This window comes from Garra rufa, chromosome 6 (assembly GCF_049309525.1).
Source record: "Garra rufa chromosome 6, GarRuf1.0, whole genome shotgun sequence".
Classification (NCBI taxonomy): domain Eukaryota; kingdom Metazoa; phylum Chordata; class Actinopteri; order Cypriniformes; family Cyprinidae; genus Garra; species Garra rufa.
The window spans coordinates 13,999,924-14,023,414 of NC_133366.1; the positions used below are offsets into that span (position 1 = coordinate 13,999,924).

The 23,491-nt window shown below is 35.2% G+C and overlaps 2 protein-coding genes across 5 annotated transcripts in view; both read left to right on the top strand.

Annotated features, from left to right (window-relative positions):
* itsn1 (intersectin 1 (SH3 domain protein)) overlaps positions 1-12,788 on the top strand; it is a 66,023-nt gene extending 53,235 nt beyond the window's left edge. For all 4 annotated transcript variants that reach the window (XM_073843047.1, XM_073843048.1, XM_073843049.1 and 1 more), the window contains 11 exons: positions 2,736-2,857; positions 3,488-3,594; positions 3,779-3,962; positions 4,260-4,358; positions 6,942-7,109; positions 8,094-8,306; positions 8,422-8,543; positions 8,630-8,712; positions 8,802-8,885; positions 9,078-9,251; positions 10,470-12,788. In XM_073843047.1, coding sequence (XP_073699148.1) covers positions 2,736-2,857; positions 3,488-3,594; positions 3,779-3,962; positions 4,260-4,358; positions 6,942-7,109; positions 8,094-8,306; positions 8,422-8,543; positions 8,630-8,712; positions 8,802-8,885; positions 9,078-9,251; positions 10,470-10,618 — 1,505 coding nt within the window. In that variant the 3' untranslated portion in view covers positions 10,619-12,788. The remainder of the gene's footprint in view (positions 1-2,735; positions 2,858-3,487; positions 3,595-3,778; positions 3,963-4,259; positions 4,359-6,941; positions 7,110-8,093; positions 8,307-8,421; positions 8,544-8,629; positions 8,713-8,801; positions 8,886-9,077; positions 9,252-10,469) is intronic.
* Positions 12,789-13,016: 228 nt separating this feature from the next.
* Positions 13,017-20,987, top strand: LOC141337218 (uncharacterized). Its single transcript, XM_073842994.1, has 7 exons — positions 13,017-13,194; positions 13,357-13,425; positions 15,428-15,530; positions 16,390-17,463; positions 19,365-19,428; positions 19,543-19,667; positions 19,766-20,987. The coding sequence occupies exons 2-7, from the start codon at positions 13,375-13,377 to the stop codon at positions 19,795-19,797; spliced, it is 1,449 nt and encodes a 482-aa protein (XP_073699095.1). The 5' UTR covers positions 13,017-13,194; positions 13,357-13,374; the 3' UTR covers positions 19,798-20,987.
* The last annotated feature ends 2,504 nt before the right edge of the window (positions 20,988-23,491 follow it).

A 23,491-nucleotide genomic window follows, 5' to 3' on the forward strand; every position in this document is an offset into this window, starting at 1 on the left:
GAACATATTTTAACATTAAATTAAATTAAATTAAATTCAGTATTGTAATGAGTAAAATAAATTTATGTTATGCAAGGCAAAAGGCGTTTTGAACACTAAACATAGTTTCAGTGGTCAGTAAGACTGACCCGGACACTAACCCAATGACTGGGTAACACAAAAACTACCCAGCAGGCTCAACTCAGCAGTTGGGTAGAAAAAAATTACCCAGCAGCCTACAGAAAAACTACCTAGCACCTGGGTAAATTAAAAAAAAAAAATAACCCAGTAAAGTGACACAACAAGCTGAACCCAGCATTTGGGTAAAAAACAAATAATAATAATAACCCATAATTTTTTTTGAGTCCTGACAAATATTAAAAACAACCAAATAAAATGACCCAGCATTTGGGTAAAAAAAAAAAAAAACAGCAATTTTTTTGAGTGTGAAATGTATTATTTTTTTAAAGTTGAATAAAAAAAATTAAATTAAAAAGTGCTTGCACTCTAAAAAAAAAAAAAGCTGGGTTAAAAACAACCAAACTTGGGTTATTTGGCAACCCAGCGCTGGGTAAATATTGGACAGAAAACATGCTGGGTTATTTTAACAGCTGGTTGGGGTAAATGTTTGTACCAACATGCTGGGTTGTTTAATTTAAGTCAACGAAAATCTTATCTTAAAATGGACTGGAAACTAAAAATCCCTCAGAATTATAGAGGCAACAGCAATAATCAAAAGAAGAACATTTATTATTAAGCAAGAACACCCATGGACAAAAATATAGGACAAATTGAATTTAATACAGCATAGTTTACAATGTTACACATATTTAACTTGTTTAACAAGAGTTTTAGAAATAAAAAATGTAACATTTAAAAGTAGCATTTTAATTTTAGTGTATTCAGCCATACTCTGTAATAACCAAAATCTTGCTAATTCTCGTGCCGGTGTGTCGGTAAAATCTATACCGGTGATGGGCCGCTGTTCACGTTTCACTTGTAGCCAAAATATGCCGTGACTGACTCCATAACCTGCCTATAAACAAACACAACTGAGATTAGAGAACATATTTTAGCATTAAATTAAATTCAGTATAATAACAAATAAATTAAATGTATGTTATGCAAGGCAATAGGCGTTTCCATCATGCAAAATAGCCGCTGTTGATGCAGCTGACTGACATGTCGTATGTTGCGTTGCCATAAAATAATATCATTTACAGCACAGTAAAGACTATAAATGAAATAAAATTTGTACAAACCTTTATTTTGCTGAAGAAGTGCACTGAGAATTAAAAAGCCAGCGCATTGACTGTAACTCAACAACTGGGTTGTTTCATCGGAGACAGGCTCAACCCAGCAGTCGGGTAGAAATAATAACCCAATATTTAATAACCCATTAAAAATGACTCAGCAGCTTAGTTACAGAAAAACCACCCAGTACCTGGTTAAAAATAACCCAATATTTAATAACCCATTAAAAATGTCTTAGCAGCTTAATAACAGAAAAACTATCCAGCGCCTGGGCAAATTAACCCAATAAAATGAACCAACTAGCTGAACCCAGCATCTGAGTTAAAAAACATAACCCAGCATTTTTTAGATTGCATAAAAACTACCCAGCACCTGGGTTGAAATATTACTACAATAAAATGACCCAGCATTTGGTGCATCAGCAATGTATTCATAAATGTTCACTTTTTGATCATTGCTGACGTCTCCAGTAATTATGTGTCTGATTTTTAATCTACAACCAATTTTTGGTTCATTTTAAACCAGCCATATAGTCATTTTTAAACAATAGTTGACTAGTAAAACTACCCATAGGTTGGGTTTACCATTTAAAGAACTGCTGAGTTGCTGGGTTTGTCAATATTTCACCCAAAGCTGGGTTGTTTTTAACCCAGCATTTTTTTAAAGTGTAACTTTTAATTCATGACTCACACCAAGTATGGCATAAAATCAGCATTGCTTGAGTAATGTGTGACCCTGGAGCACAAAACCAGTCTTAATTAGCACGGGTATATTTGCAGCAATAGCCAAAAATACATTGTGTGACTCAAAATTATTTTATGCCAAAGATTATTAGTATTTTAAGTAAAGATCATGTTCCATTAAGATATAGCCTTAAATATATCAAAACGTAATGTTTGATTAGAAATATGCATTTCTAAGAACTTCATTTGGACATCTTTAAAGGCATTTAGATTTTTTTGCACCCTCAGCTTATTTATCCGGCTTTTAGATAATGCATAAATCTCAATTTCAAAAATTGAACGTTATGACTGGTTTTGTGATCCAGGGTCACATATGCCTGCAGACGTATTCTACAGATGTGAATGAACATTTAGTTCGTTTTATATTAATTCTGATTGGGCAATCGCAGTCAAATGCAGTCAAAAATATTTTTGTATAGTTGAGCGTGTTCCTATGATAACTGCTAGTTACGCCTCGTATCACTCCGTCATCTCTCTCTTCTCACATAATAAAGTAAGTTCAACTCAAATCAATGTTGCATGTCCAATTTTTCATTTGATATTAAGTGTAATAAGCTTCAGGTGCTTTATTTTGCAATAATCCTACATGATTCCTTACTTAATACAAAGAGAAAAATCATTCAGCTTTAATTTCCAGTAATGCAAGTTTGTTGTAAGTGCTTTATTTTTGTCTGAATTAATGTACTAATGAATTATTAATTTTTTAATCTATTAATCTAAGCATGAGATTTGACTGCGCATGACCTCTGCGTTTCACAGGGTGTGCCGACCTCCACCTGCTTGACATGCTGACCCCAGTGGAACGGAAGAGACAGGGTTACATACATGAACTTATTGTTACAGAGGAGAACTATGTCAATGACCTGCAGCTAGTCACTGAGGTAAAACTAGTAAGACATTACGGTTTAATCAGGCCTATAGACTGGCAAAGATGAGCAGTAGTCAGGGCTGTTGTCTGTTTGATGTTTAGAAACTGCTGAGGTGTTTTATCCACATTATGTTAGTAATTGTGTGTATATACTTTCAAAATGGTTATTGTTTTTATTTTATTATATATTTAACATATAATTTACATTTATATTGACTTTTTTTTAATATTACTCTATATTTCATTTAGACATTTTCTATATTCACCTAATGAGTAATGGCTGTTGTTTTATTTTATTTGGGGATAAAATATTACCCAGACATTTTCAGATTTCTCCTAATGAGTTTATTTTTTGTTTTTGTTTTTTATTTTGTGATATTTTATAAATTCAATCAGTGAGTATTTTATTTTATTTTAGGATCAAATACTTCCCAGACATTTTCTAAATTCATCAAACATGTTTTATTTTATTTTATTTTATTTTATTTTATTTTAGGATCAAATACTTCCCAGACATTTTCTAAATTCACCTAATGAGTATTTTATTTTATTTTGGGATAAAATATTACCCAGACATTTTCTAAATTCACCCAATGTTTAATGTGTTTTAAAACAATTTAATCAATGTTTGCTATGCTTTCAGACGTTCCAGAAGCCTCTGCTGGAGTCGGAGTTGTTGACTGAGAAGGAGGTGGCCATGATCTTTGTCAACTGGAAAGAGCTGATCATGTGCAACATTAAACTGCTCAAGTACGCCACCTACTGATTAATACAGTGTAAAATCCTAACCTCATCATTAGTCACCATGCAATTAACCTCTGATTTAAGCTCCGTCTTTATTCATTGTTGAGACGACTATGAGAATAGATTGGATGTAATTCCATATAATGAGCATTACGTGGCTTACCCAGAATGTCCCTCTCACTGTCTCCAGGGCGTTGCGGGTGAGGAAGAAGATGTCAGGTGAGCGCATGCCAGTGAAGATGATTGGTGACATCCTGACAGCTCAGCTTCCTCACATGCAGCCATACATCCGCTTCTGCAGCTGCCAGCTCAACGGCGCCACCCTCATTCAGCAGAAAACAGACGAGGTGCCTGAATTCAAAGAGTTTGTTAAGGTGGGTTTATCCAATGTGATGCTTTTTTTCTGGTATTGTTTGCAACTTTCATTTGTAATAACTCCTTTTAAATAATTTCAACATTTGTATATTTTTGGAAGAAAATGCCATTACATTGAGCAATTTCAGGCTGTCTCCATTGTTGAATTTCCATAACTGATTGTGCATATTTCTGCATATTTTATCTCTGTGAAGCTGCTTTTACACAATCTGTATTGTATAAAGGACTATAGAAATAAAGGTTTCTTGAATTGACTTGTGTAGTTGATATTTTATGCATATTTACATGTTTTACAGAGGTTGGCAATGGACCCTCGCTGTAAGGGAATGCCCCTGTCCAGCTTCCTCCTCAAACCCATGCAGAGAGTCACCCGATACCCCCTCATCATCAAAAACGTATGTACATGGTATCTTGATAATCAACTATTTTTTAAGTACTGTATGAAAAGCCAGTAACACATTGAAAATGCTACTAAACACTGCTAAAAAACGACTATGTTTTACTTTAAAGGAACCGTATGTAGGATTGTGGCCAAAACTGGTACTGCAATCACTTTCAAAATCCTATAGGATGGTGTATCCCCTCCCCCTCCCCCCTGACTCGAGGTTGCCAGCTAAGCTGCAGGATCTGTTTTCAGCCGTCTCCATCTTTCAAAGGCATCTCCTATACAAATCCTTGTTTTATTTCGGACTTTGTCACGACGTATTTCGGATTCATAACGAGGTCTTTTAGGTTTCGTAACGTTATACATGTTTTATCCGACACGTTCGTAGCTGCAGCTGTAACTAGAGCAGAGCTGGCAACCCGGATGACGAAACTCTACTGACTTTGTTGATTGGTAGACAGCTGGAGGGTGGAGCCTCAGACCAAAACACAAAATGACAACAATAACATCAGTTGTGGGCTGCAACTTTCACTTTTAAATGACAATATCCTGGCCGGACCACTGTTGTCAGTGATATAAGTATTTGAAATGAACATGATTTCTTAATGTCTAGTGACATGTCAGGGCCATTTTATGATTAACTGAAATAAATTTCTTACATACGGTTCCTTTAAAGGAGAAGTTAACTTTACAGATAATTTACTCAAGTCCTTGTCATCCAAGATGTTCATGTCTTTCTTTTTTAGTCATAAAGAATTTTTTTTTTTTTTGAGGAAAAACATTTCAGGATTTCTCTCGATATAGTGGACTTCTACGGTGCCCGCAAGTTTGAACTTCCTGCGGTTTAAATGCAACTTCAAAAGGGCTCTAAATGATCACAGCCAAGGAAGAAGGGTCTTATCTAGCAAAACGATTGGTTGTTTTCTTTAAAAAACTATTTATATACTTATACTTAAAAATAATTGGGAGTTTTTTGACCTACCCTAACTGTCTATTACCGGAATACAGAGTTCACACAGAGCTAGACAAGATGAGCATTTAGTGTTAAAAAGTATATAAAAATAACCAATTGTTTCGCTAGATAAGACCCTTCTTCCTCAGCTGGGACCAATTAGAGCCCTTTATAGCTGCATTTAAACTGCATTTTGGAAGTTCAAACTTGCAGGCACCATAGAAGTCCACTATACAATCGTGGCCAAAAGTTTTGAGAATTACATAAATATTGGAAATTGGAAAAGTTGCTGCTTAAGTTTTATGATAGCAATTAGCATATACTCCAGAATGTTATGAAGAGTGATCAGATGAATTGCATAGTCCTTCTTTGCCATGAAAATTAACTTAATCCCGAAAAAAAACTTTCCACTGCATTGTTAAGAAGGCTTCAGTCCAAGAAAGTCCAGCAAGCGCCAGGATGGTCTCCTAAAGAGGATTCAGCTGCGGGATCGGAGTGCCACCAGTGCAGAGCTTGCTCAGGAATGGCAGCAGGCAGGTGTGAGCGCATCTGCACCCACAGTGAGGCCAAGACTTTTGGAAGATGGCCTGGTGTCAAGAAGGGCAGCAAAGAAGCCACTTCTCTTCAAAAACATCAGGGACAGATTGATCTTCTGCAAAAAGTATGGCGAATGGACTGCTGAGGACTGGGGCAAAGTCATATTCTCCGATGAAGCCTCTTTCCGATTGTTTGGGGCATCTGGAAAAAGGCTTGTCTGGAGAAGAAAAGGTGAGCGCTACCATCAGTCCTGTGTCATGCCAACAGTAAAGCATCCTGAGACCATTCATGTGTGGGGTTGCTTCTCATCCAAGGGAGTGGGCTCACTCACAATTTGGCCCAAAAACACAGCCATGAATAAAGAATGATACACCCTCCAACAGCAACTTCTTCCAACAATCCAACAACAGTTTGGTGAAGAACAATGCATTTTCCAGCACGATGGAGCACCGTGCCATAAGGCAAAAGTGATAACTAAGTGGCTCGGGGACCAAAACGTTGACATTTTGGGTCCATGGCCTGGAAACTCCCCAGATCTTAATCCCATTGAGAACTTGTGGTCAATCCTCAAGAGGCTGGTGGACAAACAAAAACCCACTAATTCTGACAAACTCCAAGAAGTGATTATGAAAGAATGGGTTGCTATCAGTCAGGATTTGGCCCAGAAGTTGATTGAGAGCATGCCCAGTCGAATTGCAGAGGTCCTGAAAAAGAAGGGCCAACACCGCAAATAATGACTCTTTGCATAAATGTCATGTAATTGTCGATAAAAGCCTTTGAAACGTATGAAGTGCTTGTAATTATATTTCAGTACATCACAGAAACAACTGAAACAAAGATCTAAAAGCAGTTGAGCAGCAAACTTTGTGAAAACAAATATTTGTGTCATTCTCAAAACTTTTGGCCACGACTGTATGTGAGAAATCCTGAAATGTTTTCCTTAAAATACATAATTTCATTATGACTGAAGAAAGAAAGACATGAGCATCTTTAATGACAAGGTGGTGAGTACATGATCTGTAAGTTTTTGTTCTGGAACTGAACTTCTTTGTGCTTTATGTATATAGACCCATCATCTCATGTTTCTTCTCCCCTCATGTACAGATTATAGAGAACACTCCAGAAAGCCACCCAGACCACAGTCACCTGCGGCTGGCTCTGGAGAAGGCTGAAGAGCTGTGCTCACAAGTCAACGAAGGCGTGCGAGAGAAAGAAAACTCAGATCGGCTGGAGTGGATCCAGGCACATGTGCAGTGTGAGGGGCTGTCAGAGGTACTATAACACAAACCTGGTGCATAAACAGTCCTAAAAATATATTTTCATATGTAATTTATTCCTGTGGTGCGAAGCTAAATCTTCAGCATCATTACTAGAGTCTTCAGTGTCACATGATCCCTCAGAAATCATTCTAATATGCTGATTCGTGGCTCAATAAACAATTATTTTAAATAAGTATTTTTGGAATTTTTGCCTTTATTGTGATAGGACACATTAGAAATGACAGGAAGCAAAGTGGGAGAGAGATAAGGGGTGGGATCGGGAAAGGTCCTCGAGTTGCAACAGCACTGTATGTCAGCGTGCTGCCCACAAGGCTATCGGCGCAAACTCAATAAACATTAGTTATCATCATCAATTAGAACCATCTTTTCACACTCAGGACAACTAAGGGACTCATGTGCAACTATTATAGAAGGTTCAAATGCTCACTAATGCTTCAGAAGGAAACACAATGCATTCATAGCCGGGGAGGTGAAAACACTTTGAATTTGAAGATCAGGGTAAATTTAACAAACAAGCAAGTACCTTATGTAGCTTCTGAAGGCAGTACTAAATGAAAACGATGATATTTAGGAAAAATGTACACATCTTCATTCTGTTCAAAAGTTTGCACCCCCATCTTTTAATGCATTGTTTTTTCATTCTAAAGCATCAGTAAGTGTTTGAAACTTCTGTAATAGTTGCATATGAGCCCCTTAGTTGTCCTCAGTGTGAAAAGATGGGTCTCAAAATCATAGTCATTGTTGGAAAGGGTTCAAATACACAAAAATGCTGAAAAACCAGCATTATTTTGGTCAAATAAATAATGAACATTTTGCAGATTCTGCAAGGTGTATGTAAACTTTTGACCTCAATTGTATGACTCACTAATAAGCAGCCAATATGCTAGTAATATGCCTGCTAATAAGCAACTAGTTAATAGTGAGAATGAATTTTTTAAATAAAATGATACCTAAAGGTTTTTCTCTCTCTTTACAGCAACTTGTGTTCAACTCGGTTACAAACTGTCTGGGCCCTCGGAAGTTCCTGCACAGTGGAAAACTCTACAAAGCCAAAAGCAACAAGGAGCTTTACGGCTTCCTGTTTAACGATTTCCTGCTCCTCACACAGATCATCAAACCTCTGGGCTCGTCTGGAACGGACAAGGTCTTCAGTGCGAAATCCCACCTTCAGTATCGCATGTACAAAACGGTGAGATGTTCTAAGAAATCGTATTTACTGGCAATCAGCTTTTGACCTTTAATATCATTTTATTTGTTCTTTTTATTTATTCTTGATCCTTAATGTGACTCATTGATCTCTGCAGCCTATCTTTCTCAATGAGGTGCTGGTAAAGCTGCCCACTGATCCTTCAGGAGATGAACCCATATTCCACATATCTCACATTGATAGAGTCTACACTATACGGGCTGAGAGCATCAACGAGAGGTATTTACTAATTAATTTGTGTGCTTCTTAGATCTGTACTACATGTGCTCAGCTATAATTCTCCCAAACATCTTGTAATCCCGCAGGACGGCTTGGGTCCAGAAGATCAAAGCTGCTTCTGAGCTCTTCATTGAAACGGAGAAGAAGAAGAGAGAGAAAGCCTATTTGGGTTTGTCTCACATCTCACTGCTTGAATAAAGCTATGAATGCTCTGAGTGTTTGCTAAGCAGTGGTTTTGTGTTTCTGTTATGTTTGCAGTGAGGTCTCAGAGGGCCACTGGTATTGGCCGGCTAATGGTGAACATTGTTGAAGGCATTGAGCTCAAGCCCTGCCGCTCAAATGGTAAAGAATGAATACTGCATAATAAGATTTGAGATGCTTTACTAGGTTATAAGCGTTTTGGTACTATTGATCATATCATAAATGTCCACTGTGTGTGTGTGTGTGTGTGTGTGTGTGTGTGTGTGTGTGTGTGTGTGTGTGTGTGTGTGTGTGTGTGTGTGTGTGTGTGTGTGTGTGTGTGTGTGTGTGCAGGGAAGAGTAACCCGTACTGTGAGGTGACGATGGGCTCTCAGTGTCATGTCACGAAGACACTGCAGGACACTCTGAACCCTAAATGGAACTCAAACTGCCAGTTCTTCATCAAAGACCTGGAGCAGGATGTGCTGTGTGTCACTGTGTTTGAGAGGGATCAGTTCTCCCCGGACGGTCAGTTTACTTATTTTTAGACTTTCTTACATACTGTATGTATGCTCACACATACATATACATACATAGCTTTTTGGGATCAGTAAGATTTTTAATGTTTTTAAAAATGTCTCATCTGTTCATTAAGGCTGCATTTATTTGATAAAAATAATTAAAATAATGGTTTTCTGTATTAATATATTTTAAAATATCATTTATTTCTGTGGTGGCCAAGATGAATTTTCATCAGCCACATGATCTTTCTGAAATCATTTTAATATGATGATTTATTATCAATGTCAAAAACAGTTCTGCTTCTAATAATTTTTTTCGAAACTGTGATGTTTTTTGGGATTCTTTGATGAATAAGTTAAAAAGAACAGCATTTTCTTTTCTAACAATATAAGTCTTTAGTATGTTTTTTTAAATCAATTTAACACGTTTAACAATTTAAAACCTTGCTGAATAAAACTATTAATTTCTTTCAAAAAAGAAACTTTTAACAGTGGAGTATATTGTTACAAAAGATAAAAAATAAAATAAAATAAAATATTGCATTTTTTTTTTAATTGACTCTCAAACACTAGAGTTCTCAATTTTTTTCTGTTCTATCCATTTTCTTTTTATTTATTATAAAAAATTACCCTTTAACACTAGCGTTCTCTGTTCTTTCTCTATTCTTTCAACTTGTTTTCTTTTTATTCATTAAAAAAAGGAAAATTTACCCTCTAACACTAGTGTTTTCTTTTTTTTACTTGTCTTTTTTTATGTATTATCTCAGCACTTACATATTATTGCTCTTTTATAATGTAAAATGTTTATAATGTAAATGCATCACAGGAATAAATAATATTTGAAAGTATATTCAAATAGAAAACTGTTATTTAAAATTGGAATAATACTTCACAGTTATACTGTTTTTTTCTGTATAATATATTTAGATAATATAATATCTATTATATATTATATAAATTTAAATAATGGCTGCTGAAAATTTAGCTTTGCCATTACAGGAATAAATTACAATTTAAAACTGATTCATTGTAAAAAAAAAAAAAAAAAAAAAAAAAAAAAAAAGAATATTGCCGTTTATACTGTATTTTTGATCAAATAAATGCAGCCTTGATGAGCATAAGAGACTTCTTTCAAGAACATTTAAAAAAACTCCAAACTATTGGAAGCTAGTTTATAATCATAACCACATAAAGTTTATCTTCCTGCCTCTTCTTGTCTTTGTAGATTTCTTGGGCAGGACAGAGATTCGGCTGGCCGACATCAAGAAGGACCAGGGCTCCAAGGGGCCCATCACCAAGCGTCTGCTTTTACACGAAGTCCCTACGGGAGAGATTGTGGTGCGACTGGACCTTCAGCTCTTTGACGAACCCTGACCCACGTTGTTCGACCCGAGACCTTTTGACCCCCCAAACACCATATCCGCTACTCCTCCGTGGTGAAAGCCTACCAGCCTAATGTGACAGTCCCACTCCACCCAGCATCATCAATCCCAGAGTGTGAATGTGTGTATTTGCACAAGCGTTTGTGAGTCTGCAAAATGCTGTAACAGTCTTAATCAGTGATCCCAATCTGACTTTTAATGTCCTCGATACCTTTTCAAGACAAGTCATATGTGCGAGTGAAAATGAAGGATGTACTGTAGATGGGAAACTTTACGTTTTTCTAACGATGTGAAGGATGTCTCAGGATGCTGTAAGTCTTAAAGAATCAAACGTAGGCCTGCAGTACTTGTATTAAACACTCTAATGACCCGGGAACAGTAGTGCCATTTCAAACATTTCACAGAATCATTCTAGAATGATGACACGTTTCAAATAATGTGCCATTCCAGTAAAATCCGTCATTATGGGTGAATCTTATGATGCATAATTTCTAAAAATAGATTTAATTCTGCGAAGAAAATGCTGATATATTATTTAAATTCCGTATTTATACCTCATGGTAATGGTATGCAGGTTTACATCTAAAAAAATCGTTGTAATTTAAAAAAAAAAAAAAAGTGTGACCTGGACATGTTTTTGTGAGATTCACCCTTATAGTCTTACTGGCTGTTCAACATTTGGTTCCATAATTTCAGTCATTAACACTAAAAACTAAAACCAGGATTTGCTGGCAAACCTCTCTAGTGTCAACCGACTCATTTATTTGTTTTCTGTTTTTACTGAAAGATATTTGGTGACTGTTTAACTACTGAATGTAGTCGAGATGTTGTTGTTTTTGTGTGGGTCCATTAAACGTGAGCATGTTCAGGGAAATTTTCAGCAAGTTTTGAAAAGATACGGCCACAAATGCTCCACGGAAAGACTATAAACGGAATTTATTGTTTGTTTTTCAGCATCTTTTTTTATGTCGCTTTTATTTATTTTTATCTTGTTGAGAATGGGACACATCTCAGAGGCCAACTGAAATATTGTAGCAGCTTTTCAAGGGTGATCAGAAGCATTTTGCAGTAAAAAACAGAATAAATTAATTAAATAACTAATTTAAAAAGCGTCCCTAAAAGTTCTTAGTTTTACTCTGGTACATCACAAAGTAAACTATTTAATATATAGTACTATATTTAAGTTTGATACTGCATTACTAATGAGTTCACAATTTGTTTTTGATTTAAGTATGTTGGTTTTTTCATGCGTGTACTGTTGTTAGGCATTAGTGATCTACACTGTAGTCATATTTATAAAAAGAGATGTTTTTATTTGCTTTTCTGTTGTTTATTTGCTGAAAAATAGTAAGATGTTTATAGTGTTAACGGTTTGGCAAGTTGCAGCATGTAGAAATGATGAATCTGTGAGCAACAGGGATCAATCTTCACCCAATTCTGCTGCAAATGTCTTTGGTTCTTCAGATACGTCATAGAAAGATCCTGCTGTTTTTCCACGGATGATGACGTATGTTAAGTCTTATTGATTTCCCCTCAGTTGTCACACTACTGAGCCTGAGAAAGGTGTTGTTTCCTTTTGGACTGTAGCCGGGGATCAGTTTTGTTTGTTCAAATTTGTGTGTTTTCCTGTCTAGATGCAATACACGCATTAATATTCCACTGCTGTGCTAGTGAGATGCCAGAGTGATCAAGGAAAACAGCTATTGTGGGGCCAGCAAGTTATTCCACTTGGTTTTTCTACGTGTGTGTGTATGTGTGTACATATGAGAAAGAGTGATTCTTAGTGCTTTGGATGCTTTCTGCTGGGTCACTTTCCCCAAACCTCATCTCAAAAGAATATTTCAGACAATGCAAGGGGGTCATAATCACACATCTTTTCTTTATCCGCTCCTTTTTCCCTTCTTCTCTATATTTCCTTCCCTCAGCTCTTACGCACACTGTACATTTCAAACCAGAACATTTGCCCTCACCTTCATTATTTTTTAATGAGCAAAGCCCCATTGATTGAACAGTAATATATGTGTCTATGTTTAAAACTTTGAATGGAGTATAATATATTACAAATTGAGAAGTACATATGTTGATGACAGCGTATTGTTATCAATGTAGAAGCAGTGTGTTGTCTTAATGTTGCAAATAAAACTCAATTGGACCAAGATAAACGCATAAGTGTTTCCTCATTTTATTATACTCAAAACGACTTTGTGTAGTAAAAGGAATGTCACGGTTTTCATGTCAACACCCATTTATTAAATTATTTTACCTTTTTCTACATTTGATTTTACATTGTGAGAAGACAAACGACGTACTACAAACATCATGCACAGTTGCGTTTCTCTGAAGGAGGCGTGTCAGCAGTATTACGCAACGTCTTTAAGCCTTACGGAACATTTTTGGAACATTTGTGAATTTTCTTGGCTTTGTTGTACAATTTTAACATTTATAGAGGCGTTAAATGAAAGCCTTTGAATCTCTAACGACTTTTGAACGGTATGTCCTGGTTTGCGATGGACAAGTGAACAAGCGGTGTCTTTGAAAAACACACGGTCGACGAGAGCTACACTGAGGGTAAAAATACTCTAGATTACCACAAGGCCATATATATATGTTGTCACGAATATTGTGTACGAATGTTGCATCTCGTTGTTGGTGAGAGTAAACCCGAGTATTTTGTTCTGCACGTTCACTGTCCTCTTGAAGTAACTGTATGTTTACTCTTTCCACCATAAGCCATAAGATTTCTTTGGGATGTTCCCGATAATGTCCTTCCAGAGAATACGACGATTGAGGGTTTTAAAGGTACATGTTTACGACTGTCACTCAAGTTGAAAGCTAATTCAATTTAAAAAAAGACACTGCAGGTGAATAGGGTAAAAAAAAAAAATAGTTACCGCCTTACTTACCCAGTTAATTGATTACATTTTTTGTATTACAAGTTTTCTAAAATGTTAGGTTAAAATATACAAATGAGCCATATTAGAGCCAAATGTTTTTACAGAGGGGATTTGGGGTATCTCATTTTGTCACTCCATAATTCAGAACTTAGAACACACATAAAACTATGTATTTTTTACCATTTTGGGGGAAATAAAATGTATACAACTAAGCAAAATCCCTCTGTAAAAACCTTCTGAATATAGACAGGAATAAAGATGTTTGGTGTGTACAAGTGCTATTTAAGTGGAGATTTATGGCTCAGTGTAGGAGAAAAAACTCATTTTGAGAAAACTGCCTTTAAAAATATATATTGTAATTGAAATCTCTTGACACAAAAAGATAAAGTGCTATAAAAGAAACACAACAGTGTCTTTTGGGTGTTTTCTGAAAAAAAGAAAAAAAAAACACTTTATGAAACACCAAAAGGCCCAAAATCTCAAACTTGATAGGTGTTTTTGCCTGCAGTGTCTCCCCTTAAAGGGATAGTTCACCCAAAAATGAAAATTCTGTCATTAATTACTCACCCTTCGTTCATCTTCAGAACAGGAATTAAGATATTTTGATGAAATCTGAGAGCTTTTTGACCCTCCATAGACAGCAAGGGTCCTACCACATTCAAGGCCCTGAAAGGTACAAAGAACATTGTCAAAATAGTCAATGTGTCATCAGTGGTTCAACCGTAATTATATGAAGCTACGAGAAAAATTTTGTTGCACAAAAAAAAAAAATCTAAAATAGCAACTTTATTCAACAATTCTTCTCTTCCACATCACCCTAGCACCATTTTGAAAAACTTGAGGGTAATTAAGGACAGACTTTTCATTTTTCGGTTAAGTGACCCTTTAAAATCAGTAAAGGCAAGAAAGTATTAAATGGTTTTCATAAAAAATATAAAATTACTTTAGCATGGAAAATTACAGCACTTTATCCTCACTGGAATGTATGTATATTTTATTTATTTGTGACCCTGGACCACAAAACCAGTCTTACGTAGCATGGGTATATTTGTAGCAATAGCCAAAAATAAATAGTATGGGTCAAAATTATAGTTTTTTTTTTTTTTTATGTGATATGTTTGTGAATTTCCTACCATAAATATATCAAAACTTAATTTTTGATTAGTAATATGCATTGCTAAGAACTTTGTTTGGACAACTTTAAACGCAATTTTCTCTTTAATTTCTTGCACCCATTCCAGATTTTCAAATAGTTGTATCTCATTTTATCCTAACAAACCCATACATCAATGGAAAGCTTATTTATTACGCTTTCAGGTGATTTAAAAAAATTGACCCTTATGACTATTTTTTTGGTCCGGGGTCACATTTATGAATGAATATGTATAAGTTTAACCAAACGTCTCAAATTCATTGAGAGTGCCCTCATATGAAGCTCACCCACTTATTACAAAATATATACAGTTTAGTCCAACTCTTTGTCCAGATATCTTGTTCAGATGTCAGCTAATGTAAAACTGGCAGGGTAGTATTGCAGAAATCTGTGATTCAAATTACATTGCCTTGCAAAAGTATTCATACCCCTTTATTCTTTTCATGTTTTATGTTACTTCCTTATGTTAAACTGCTTTAAATTAAATTACCCACATCATTCTACACTTCATGCACCATAATGACAAAGCAAAAACAGAATTGCCACAACTGTCAAAAATGTATTTAAAATAAAAAAAGTACTTTGGCATAAGTATCAGTACTTAGCTGAAGCACCTTTACAGCCTTAAGTCTTATGTATGGTGTGGCAAGCTTTCTTGTCAGCACATCTGCATTTGGCAATTATCTGCCATTCTTCTTCTCGCCTCTTCATCTTTATCACCTCTATGACTTTGTGTATTTCCTTTCCTGTGTAGTTCCTTTGGTTGGATAGTTGGATTCACAGGAACGTCCCTCCATTGACACCGCTCTGCACCAAAGCAAATAATGTCAAGAAACCTGTCAGATATACAAGTATAAGTAAGTTATCATGACTTTTCTTGCACTTATTTGACTTTTTGTTGTGTGGTGTCTTACTTTAGAAATATTGAGGCACTTCTTTGAAGTAAAGGTTCTTTATTGGCATCAATAGAAGGTTTGCACCTACGTCACGATTTGGTCACTTACCCGGATACATGGCCACACTGGTGATACACGGATGTAAATAACAGCATGGATTGCACGGTTAATATACTACTGAATACGTTGTTCTGCTAATTCATGGTGTCTAAACCAGAGAAAAAAGCTGCTAAATCATATAGAGAAGGACTTAGCAAGAAGGAAAGGCCACAATATTGGGTGGTAAAAATACATACAGGCAGAATTAATTAGCCTAATATTTCACCTACCTGACTGGAAATTATAAGAACAAACACAAATGTCAAGATTCTGGAAGTCCTGGTTCAGTTTGGTCAACCACAAACGCCTTTTGTTCCTCAGACAGTTTTTTGCGCTCTTCTTCTTGATTTGTAACTTTTGGCAGTCTGTAGGTCTCCAAATGTTTTCCCGGTCCAACCTATTAGTACAGGCCAAAACATGACAATAATTGACCATTTTCAGCAGCAATAATGAGCAAAAGATGCAAGTTTTGTTTGGTTCAGTGCTTTACATTCAGTGCCACCAATATGGCCGATTGATGGCATGTCTTGAAAACACAAGATTCCAAAAAGAACCTTTAACATCCATGGAACCTTTCTATTCCTCTGAAGGTGCTCTATAAAAGGTTCTTCAGAATATTCAAATGTCCTTCATAGAATTTTGAGTAATTTGACCAAGTTATTTGAGTCATTTGTTTTTTGCTTCTGTCATATGCATTAATACAATGTTGTCTTTACCCTAGAAAAAGCTAAACCAAAAACTATAAACGATATTGCCAAATTACTGCAGCAAAAGGCCAAGGAGACCAAAGAGAAGAAACAATCAGTGATCACTACTTCTGCATTGAAAGCTGCTACTAGTTCAACCAAACCAACTACACCAAATACACTGAATGACCAGAGTGATGCCAAAGAAACTATTTTCAGTGCAAAAGTTCAAACCTCTACCACCACCCTTCCAACAAAAGACGCTGAGGATACTTATTCAGCACCTGACACTGCCGTAGTTGATACTTCTGTGGATTTTGCGTTTTCAAAAGATGTTCACCAAATAGCCACAGAAGGTCTGCATAATAAAACAAACACTGAATTTATGAATGCAAAAGATGCAGTACCTCAAGCTGTCAAGTCAGCTGTAGAATTGGCCGTTAATGCTCCACAAGAGACTACAAAAATCAATCAAGTTTCTGATTTGTCTTCAACAAACACCTCAGAAGTCATTCCATCTTCTGAGGATGTGGCTTCTGCTTCTGAAAAACATACAGCAGAAACTGATGAAACAATTTACATGCCTGATGTTATAGTGACTTCCAAAGATCATCTACAGAAGTCTTTTGCTATTTCAGAAGTGGCTGCCGTGGCCAAAGCATCACAGGACTTCTCACAGCCTCAATTCACTCAATCTCAAGACTTTCTAGCTCCCACTTGGTCTTCAGATGTCAAAGCAGACAAACCATCTTCTGGCCAGAAGATCATCAATCAGGCAATTGGGTCTTTTTCAGATGGCACAGCCGACTCCATACTAGATATTTCCAGTGCTAAAGCTGTGGCTGTTGCCTCTGGTGAAGTTCCAATCCTTCGAGAAGTTTCTCATGAAGAAACCATTCAAGTCTTTGACCCCATGCCTGACATCTCTTCACCTAAATCAACTGAGTCTCTTCCTGTTGTTAAGATCACATCTGTGTCTCTAAGTAAAGCTGTAGATGCTCCGTCTGAAATGTCTGGTGATGCTCAAACATCCGTCAGTCTGAAGGACCCAATTCTTGGACAAACTGACATTTTAGAGGAAGAGGATCAGACAGTGGCAGCTGAAGAGGGTATGTGTCACCCTTCCTGCATTCAATATATAAATTCATATTTTTCAAAATAATTTTTTGTGGATAGTTATTTGAGGCAAAGTAGGGAAAGAGAAGAATAACAACGTGCAGTAAACAGTAAAACTGTGCACTACAAACCAGTGTGTTCATAATTAAGATAATACATTAAAATAATATAGTAAGACACCAATTTGCAATATCATGCAGCAAAATGAGCTGTTTTCTACAGCTAAAAATAGCTGAATGCGGATGAGATTGCAAGCCAGACCCATAAAGTTTACAAATGACTGCGCACACTCTTACAGAAAGAAAAAGGTGGATAGCTTAGATGCAGTTTTCTTAAATGTATTACTTGCATCATTACTTTTCTTCTAAGTTTTTATAGTACAACACAGACTTGTTTGCCTTAAAATCTGTCATTTTTGTTTGTTACTTGTCGTGATTGCTTCATAGCATGCATTTATTATAATTTTAATGTGAAAAAATCACAGAAAATACTAAAGTTCATTACAAAGTTTAGAACTAGAATTATTTTGCATTCTGCTTTTAATCATTTGTCTAGTTCTAACATCTGATGTTAGCTTTAGCAGTATTTAAAGATTTGTTTACCTGAAATAAACAAGAAGACATGCCATGCCACACAAACATAAGCAGGGGATTTCAGTTTCTAACCTGACAGATGTCTGAATTTAAGAACCGACCTGCTTGAACAATGAAGTGACAGTTTATATGTGTACATTTTCCCATAACACAAATATTTGCTCACGCTGATGTCTGTATTGAATCTTGCTCTGGGGTTTCTTTTGAGCTATTCTAATATTTACCACAAGAGGGTGGACTGATGCCTGTCTTTTGAAATAATTTATTGCAGATTTTTTCTTTTTTTCGTTTTGGCTTGTTTCTTTTTCATAATGCAAATAATTTCATTGTGATAAATTATAATTAATTTGTATAAATATTTTCCATTTAAATATGCAGCACCAGAATTTTATTTTCAAAGCACATACACTGCTGTTCAAAAGTTTGGGAATAGAAGGATTTTTAATGTTTTTTAAAGAAATCTCTTCTGCTCATCAAGGCTGCATTTATTTGATCAAAAATACAGAAAGAAAAGTAATATTTTGAAATAGTATTGAAATTTAAAATAGTGATTTTCTATTTTTATTATACTTTAAAATTTAATTTATTCCTGTGACGCAAAGCTGAATTTTCAGCATCATTACTCCAGCCTTCAGTGTCACATGATCCTTCAGAAATCATTCTAATATGCTGATTTATTATCAATGTTGGAAACAGTTGTGCTGCTTAATATTTTATTGGAAGTTTAAAAGAACAGCATTTATTCAAAATAGAAATCTTTTCTAACAATAAGTCTTTACTAACACTTTGTATCAATTTAAAATATCCTTGCTAAGTAAAAAAATCTTTAAAAAGAGAAAGAAAAAAATCCTGACCCCAAACTTTTAAACAGTAGTGTATAATTTAAATAAATGCTGTTCTTTTTAACCTTTTATTTATCAAAGAATCCTAAAAAAAAGTATCACAGGTTCCAAAAAATACAAAGCATCAAAACTGTTTCCAACACTGATAATAAATTAGAATTATTTCTGAAGAATCATGTGACACTAATAATGTTGAAAATGCAGCTTTGCATCACAGGAATAAATTCTGTTTTAAAGTATATTAAAACACTATTTTAATTAACAAAAAGAATTAACATTATTATGCTTTTTTCATGTATTTTTAATCAAATAAACACAGCCTTGATGAGCAGAAAAGTCTTCTTTAAAAAAAAAAACATACAGCAGTGTATAAAGAAAGCATTTAGGCTAATATTGATATTCAAGAATTATTGCATATTTATATTTAACAACTAACAGGAATGTCTCTCTTATCTGCAGCACAACTGGATCCAATACAGAGACTCTTTCTCGACAAGATAAGGGAATACGCCACAAAGAGCCAGTATATACTACATAAATCAAATAACATTAAAACATTCCAAGCATTCCAATAAATATCAAACATCTCACATATTTTTGAATAACACATTATCCATCCTATTTGTGTTGTCCATAGGGCCTCTGGTGGCCTTGTAGATGCCGGACCAGAATATGAGAAAGCTTTTAGTGAAGAACTAACCAAACTCCAGAGACTCTACGGGGGTGGAGACTTAACCGAGTTCCCAGAATTTAAGTTCTCTGGTGGGTACTTTTTTGCCTTTATTTGAGTTACCCCATATTTGTTTTGATTATTAAAGTTCAGATGAACTCAGAAACTCTTTTTCCATTCTTTTTTTCAGAGCCAGTACTGGATGAAAGCAGCTCAAAATGAAAAGCACACCATGACTTTGTCATAGAAGTATCTACAGTTGAAGTCAAAAGTTTACACACCTTGCAGAATCTGCGAGTGTTAATTATTTGAAAAAAATAAGAGGGATCATAAAAAATGCATGTTGTTTTTTATTTAGTACTGACGTTTCACATAAAGACGTGTACATAAAGTCCACAAGAGAAAAGAATTTATAAAAATGACCCTGTTCAAAAGTTTACATACACTTGATTCTTAATACTGTTGTTACCTGAATGATCCACAGCTGTGTTTTTTTGTTTAGTGATAGTTGTTCATGAGTCACTTTTTTGTCCTGAACAGTTAAACTGCCTGCTGTTCTTCAGAAAAATCCTATATGTCCCACAAATTCTGTGGTTTTTCAGCATTTTTGTATTTGAAGCCTTTCCAACAGTTACTGTATGATTATGAGATCCATCTTTTCACACTGAGGACAACTGAGGGACTCATATCTAACTATTAAAGAAAGTTTAAATGCTCACTGATGCTTCAGAAGGAAACACAATGCATTAAGAGGCAGGGGTGTAAACTTTTGAACAGAATTAAGATGTGTACATTTTTCTTATTTTGCCTAAATATTGTAATTTTTTTCCATTCAGTACTGCCTTTCAGACACTACAGAATATACTTACACGTTTCCCAGAAGACAAAATGTTACATTTACCAGCTCTTAATGTATTGTGTGTCGTTTTAAAGCATCAGTGAGCATTTGAACCTTTTGTAATAGTTACATATGAGTCCCTCAGTTGTCGTCAGTGTGAAAAGATGGATCTCAAAAACATACAGTAATTGTTGGAAAGGGTTCAAAAACACAAAAATGCTGAAAAACAAGAATGCGTGGGACCTAAAGGACTTTCCTGAAGAACAGAAGGCAGTTTAACTGTCCAGGACAAACAAAGGACTCATGAACAACTCAAAAACAGCTGTGGATCATTCAGGTAACGACGCAGTATTAAGAATCAAGCATATATAAACTTTTGAACTATTATTTTCTTATATGTAAACATCTTTTATGTGAAATATCTTACTTAGGTCAGTACTAAATAAAAAATAACATGCATTTTCTATGATCCCTGTTATTTTGCTACAGTAATTAACACTTTGCAGATTCTTCAAGGTGTAAGTACATTTATAACTCCAACAGTTTATAAATAGCAAAATTATTTGCAGGTACAAACCAGCGGTCGATATAAAAAATAAAGTTTTTGAACTTTAACATTTTTACACAGTTTTATTTTATTTTTTAACGCTCTAAATGAACATTTAAAACTACCGAGCACTGTACAAACTCTCTTTCCTAATATACATGTTACATTGCACCCACAGAAGTCTCAGGGGGCGAGCACTTTTCCCTATACCGTAATGTCTCCTCCCACCTCATAAATATTCATGAGCAAAGTTGCCTGCGTGCCGTTACGCTGTGACGACATGGAAGAATTGCGGGTCCCGATTGCTGCAGCCGCTTGTCATTGTGACGAAGATTGGCACTAAGGTAAGCTGTCACTCAAAATCTTCTTTTCCGACTCCCTATCAATCAAGCGATCTGGGCCGCACACTAAAATGCACTCGGCGCGTAAGATCGAGCTTCCGTGGGAGGCGCGCGGTCTGGATGGTTTTAGGCTGAAATCAGATGTTTGGACGGCGGTTTCGGGGGAGATTTTCTGGCTCGACACACAGTCAAGGCCCAGCAGCTTTTTTTTATGATCTTTTGTAGAAGTGCGAATGGCGGCGGCACTGGTGGGGAGGGATAGCCCGATGTCCCTTAGATTGATTGATAGGCGATTATGGGCAGGCTTTTTATTATATTTAAAGAGACAGAGACGATGTTTTTAATAATTATGCGAAAAGTCACGGCGGCTTGTGTTTGTACATTATGACGTAGGATATGTAGTATAATCGTATATAAATTGCGCCAGCGGTTCTCATAGGTGTCTACCGCTTCGAATAAAACAGCTATATAGAAACGAATATATTAGCAATGGGTTTGAACAGAGACTCAGTACAAACATGGCGCCTACAGTAATAGAGTGGATGAGATACAGTCATCTGTGACCATGACGAAGATATAAAACCACATTACGAGAAATTAATGATTCTGGGAGCGTTAATAAGCAATTTTTTGCGTTTATGAATATGGATATTTGCAGTTTTCCTAAGTCCATTCAAAGCCAATCATTCAGTGAAGTCGTGTTGCAGTGCAGATACATCACGGCGATATTTAGCGATGTTACTATTTATATCGTGAATTTGTACCACTGCAGATGTTCGTCCAATGGTCCAATCTAGCATATAAGTTCATTTTGAGGCAAATGAATGTGATACATCAAATCAAACAAGGCTTTATACATCGTTTTCTCACTTATACAAAACGTATATAAAAAGCATGAAGTTTTGATTCACAGCGCCTGCAGAAAATATTATAAAACAGTTATTTATAGAGCAAGATGATTCATTCACCTTGATAATGCTGACTTTTTTATGTGTGTGTGTGTGTGTATATATATATATATATATATATATATATATATATATATATATATATATATATATATATATATGAAATGAAATGGGGGATTTAATTAGTTATTTTAGATGCTATTTGTGACCCTGGACCACAAAACCAGTCATAAGGGTAATTTTTTTAAATTGAGATTTATACATCATCTGAAAGTTGAATAAATAAGCTTTCCATTGCTAGAATAGAACAATATTTGGCCAATATACAACTATTTGAAAATCTGGAATCTGAGGGTGCAAAAAATCTAAATATTGAAGTTCTCTCACAAATTAAGTTTTGATATATTTACGGTAGGAACTTTACATGATATATTAATGGAACATGATCTTTACTTAAAACCCTAACGATTTTTTGGCATAAAAAAAGTAGATAATATTGACCCATACAATGTATTGTTGCCATTTGCTATAAATATAGCTGCGCTACTTGTGACTGTTTTTTTGGTTCAGGATCACATTTAGTATTTAAAATGTAATTAAAACTGAAAAAAAAAATGTTAGTTATTCAGTTAGGTAAGACTGATAGTATTATTTGCATAAGTGTGCATGGTATTATCCTGCTTGTAATGTCCAAACACATTAATATTGACAAGAAGCTTTAAATATTAATTGACCTATATTTGCATGTCAATAAAGCACTATATACAATTAATGTAAAGAATCAGAATCAACTTTATTGCCGAGTACTGTTGTTGTACATGTACAAGGAATTTGTTTTGGTGTACTGTAAAAATACAATAAATAAATAAGAATCATAAGATAAACATTTTAAGGTAAGAGTAAAAAAAAAGTAAACATCTGTTACTGTTTGGGATCAGTAAGATTTTTTATGTTTTTAAAGAAGTTTCTTATGCTCATCGAGGCTGTTTATTTGATCAAAAATACAGAAAAAAATTATATTGTGAAATAATATTACAATGTAAAACAATATCTAATTTATTTCTGTGATCAAAGCTGAATTTTCAGCATCATTATTCCAGTTTTCAGTGTCACATGATCCTTAAAAGAATCTAATATGCTGATTTGATGAATAAAAAGTAAAAAAATAGAATTCTTTTTTAACAATATAACAATACCATTAGGGCTGCACGATTTGGAGAAAAAATCTAATTGCGATTTTTCTGATCAAAATTGCGATTTGCGATTTAAAATGCGATTTACT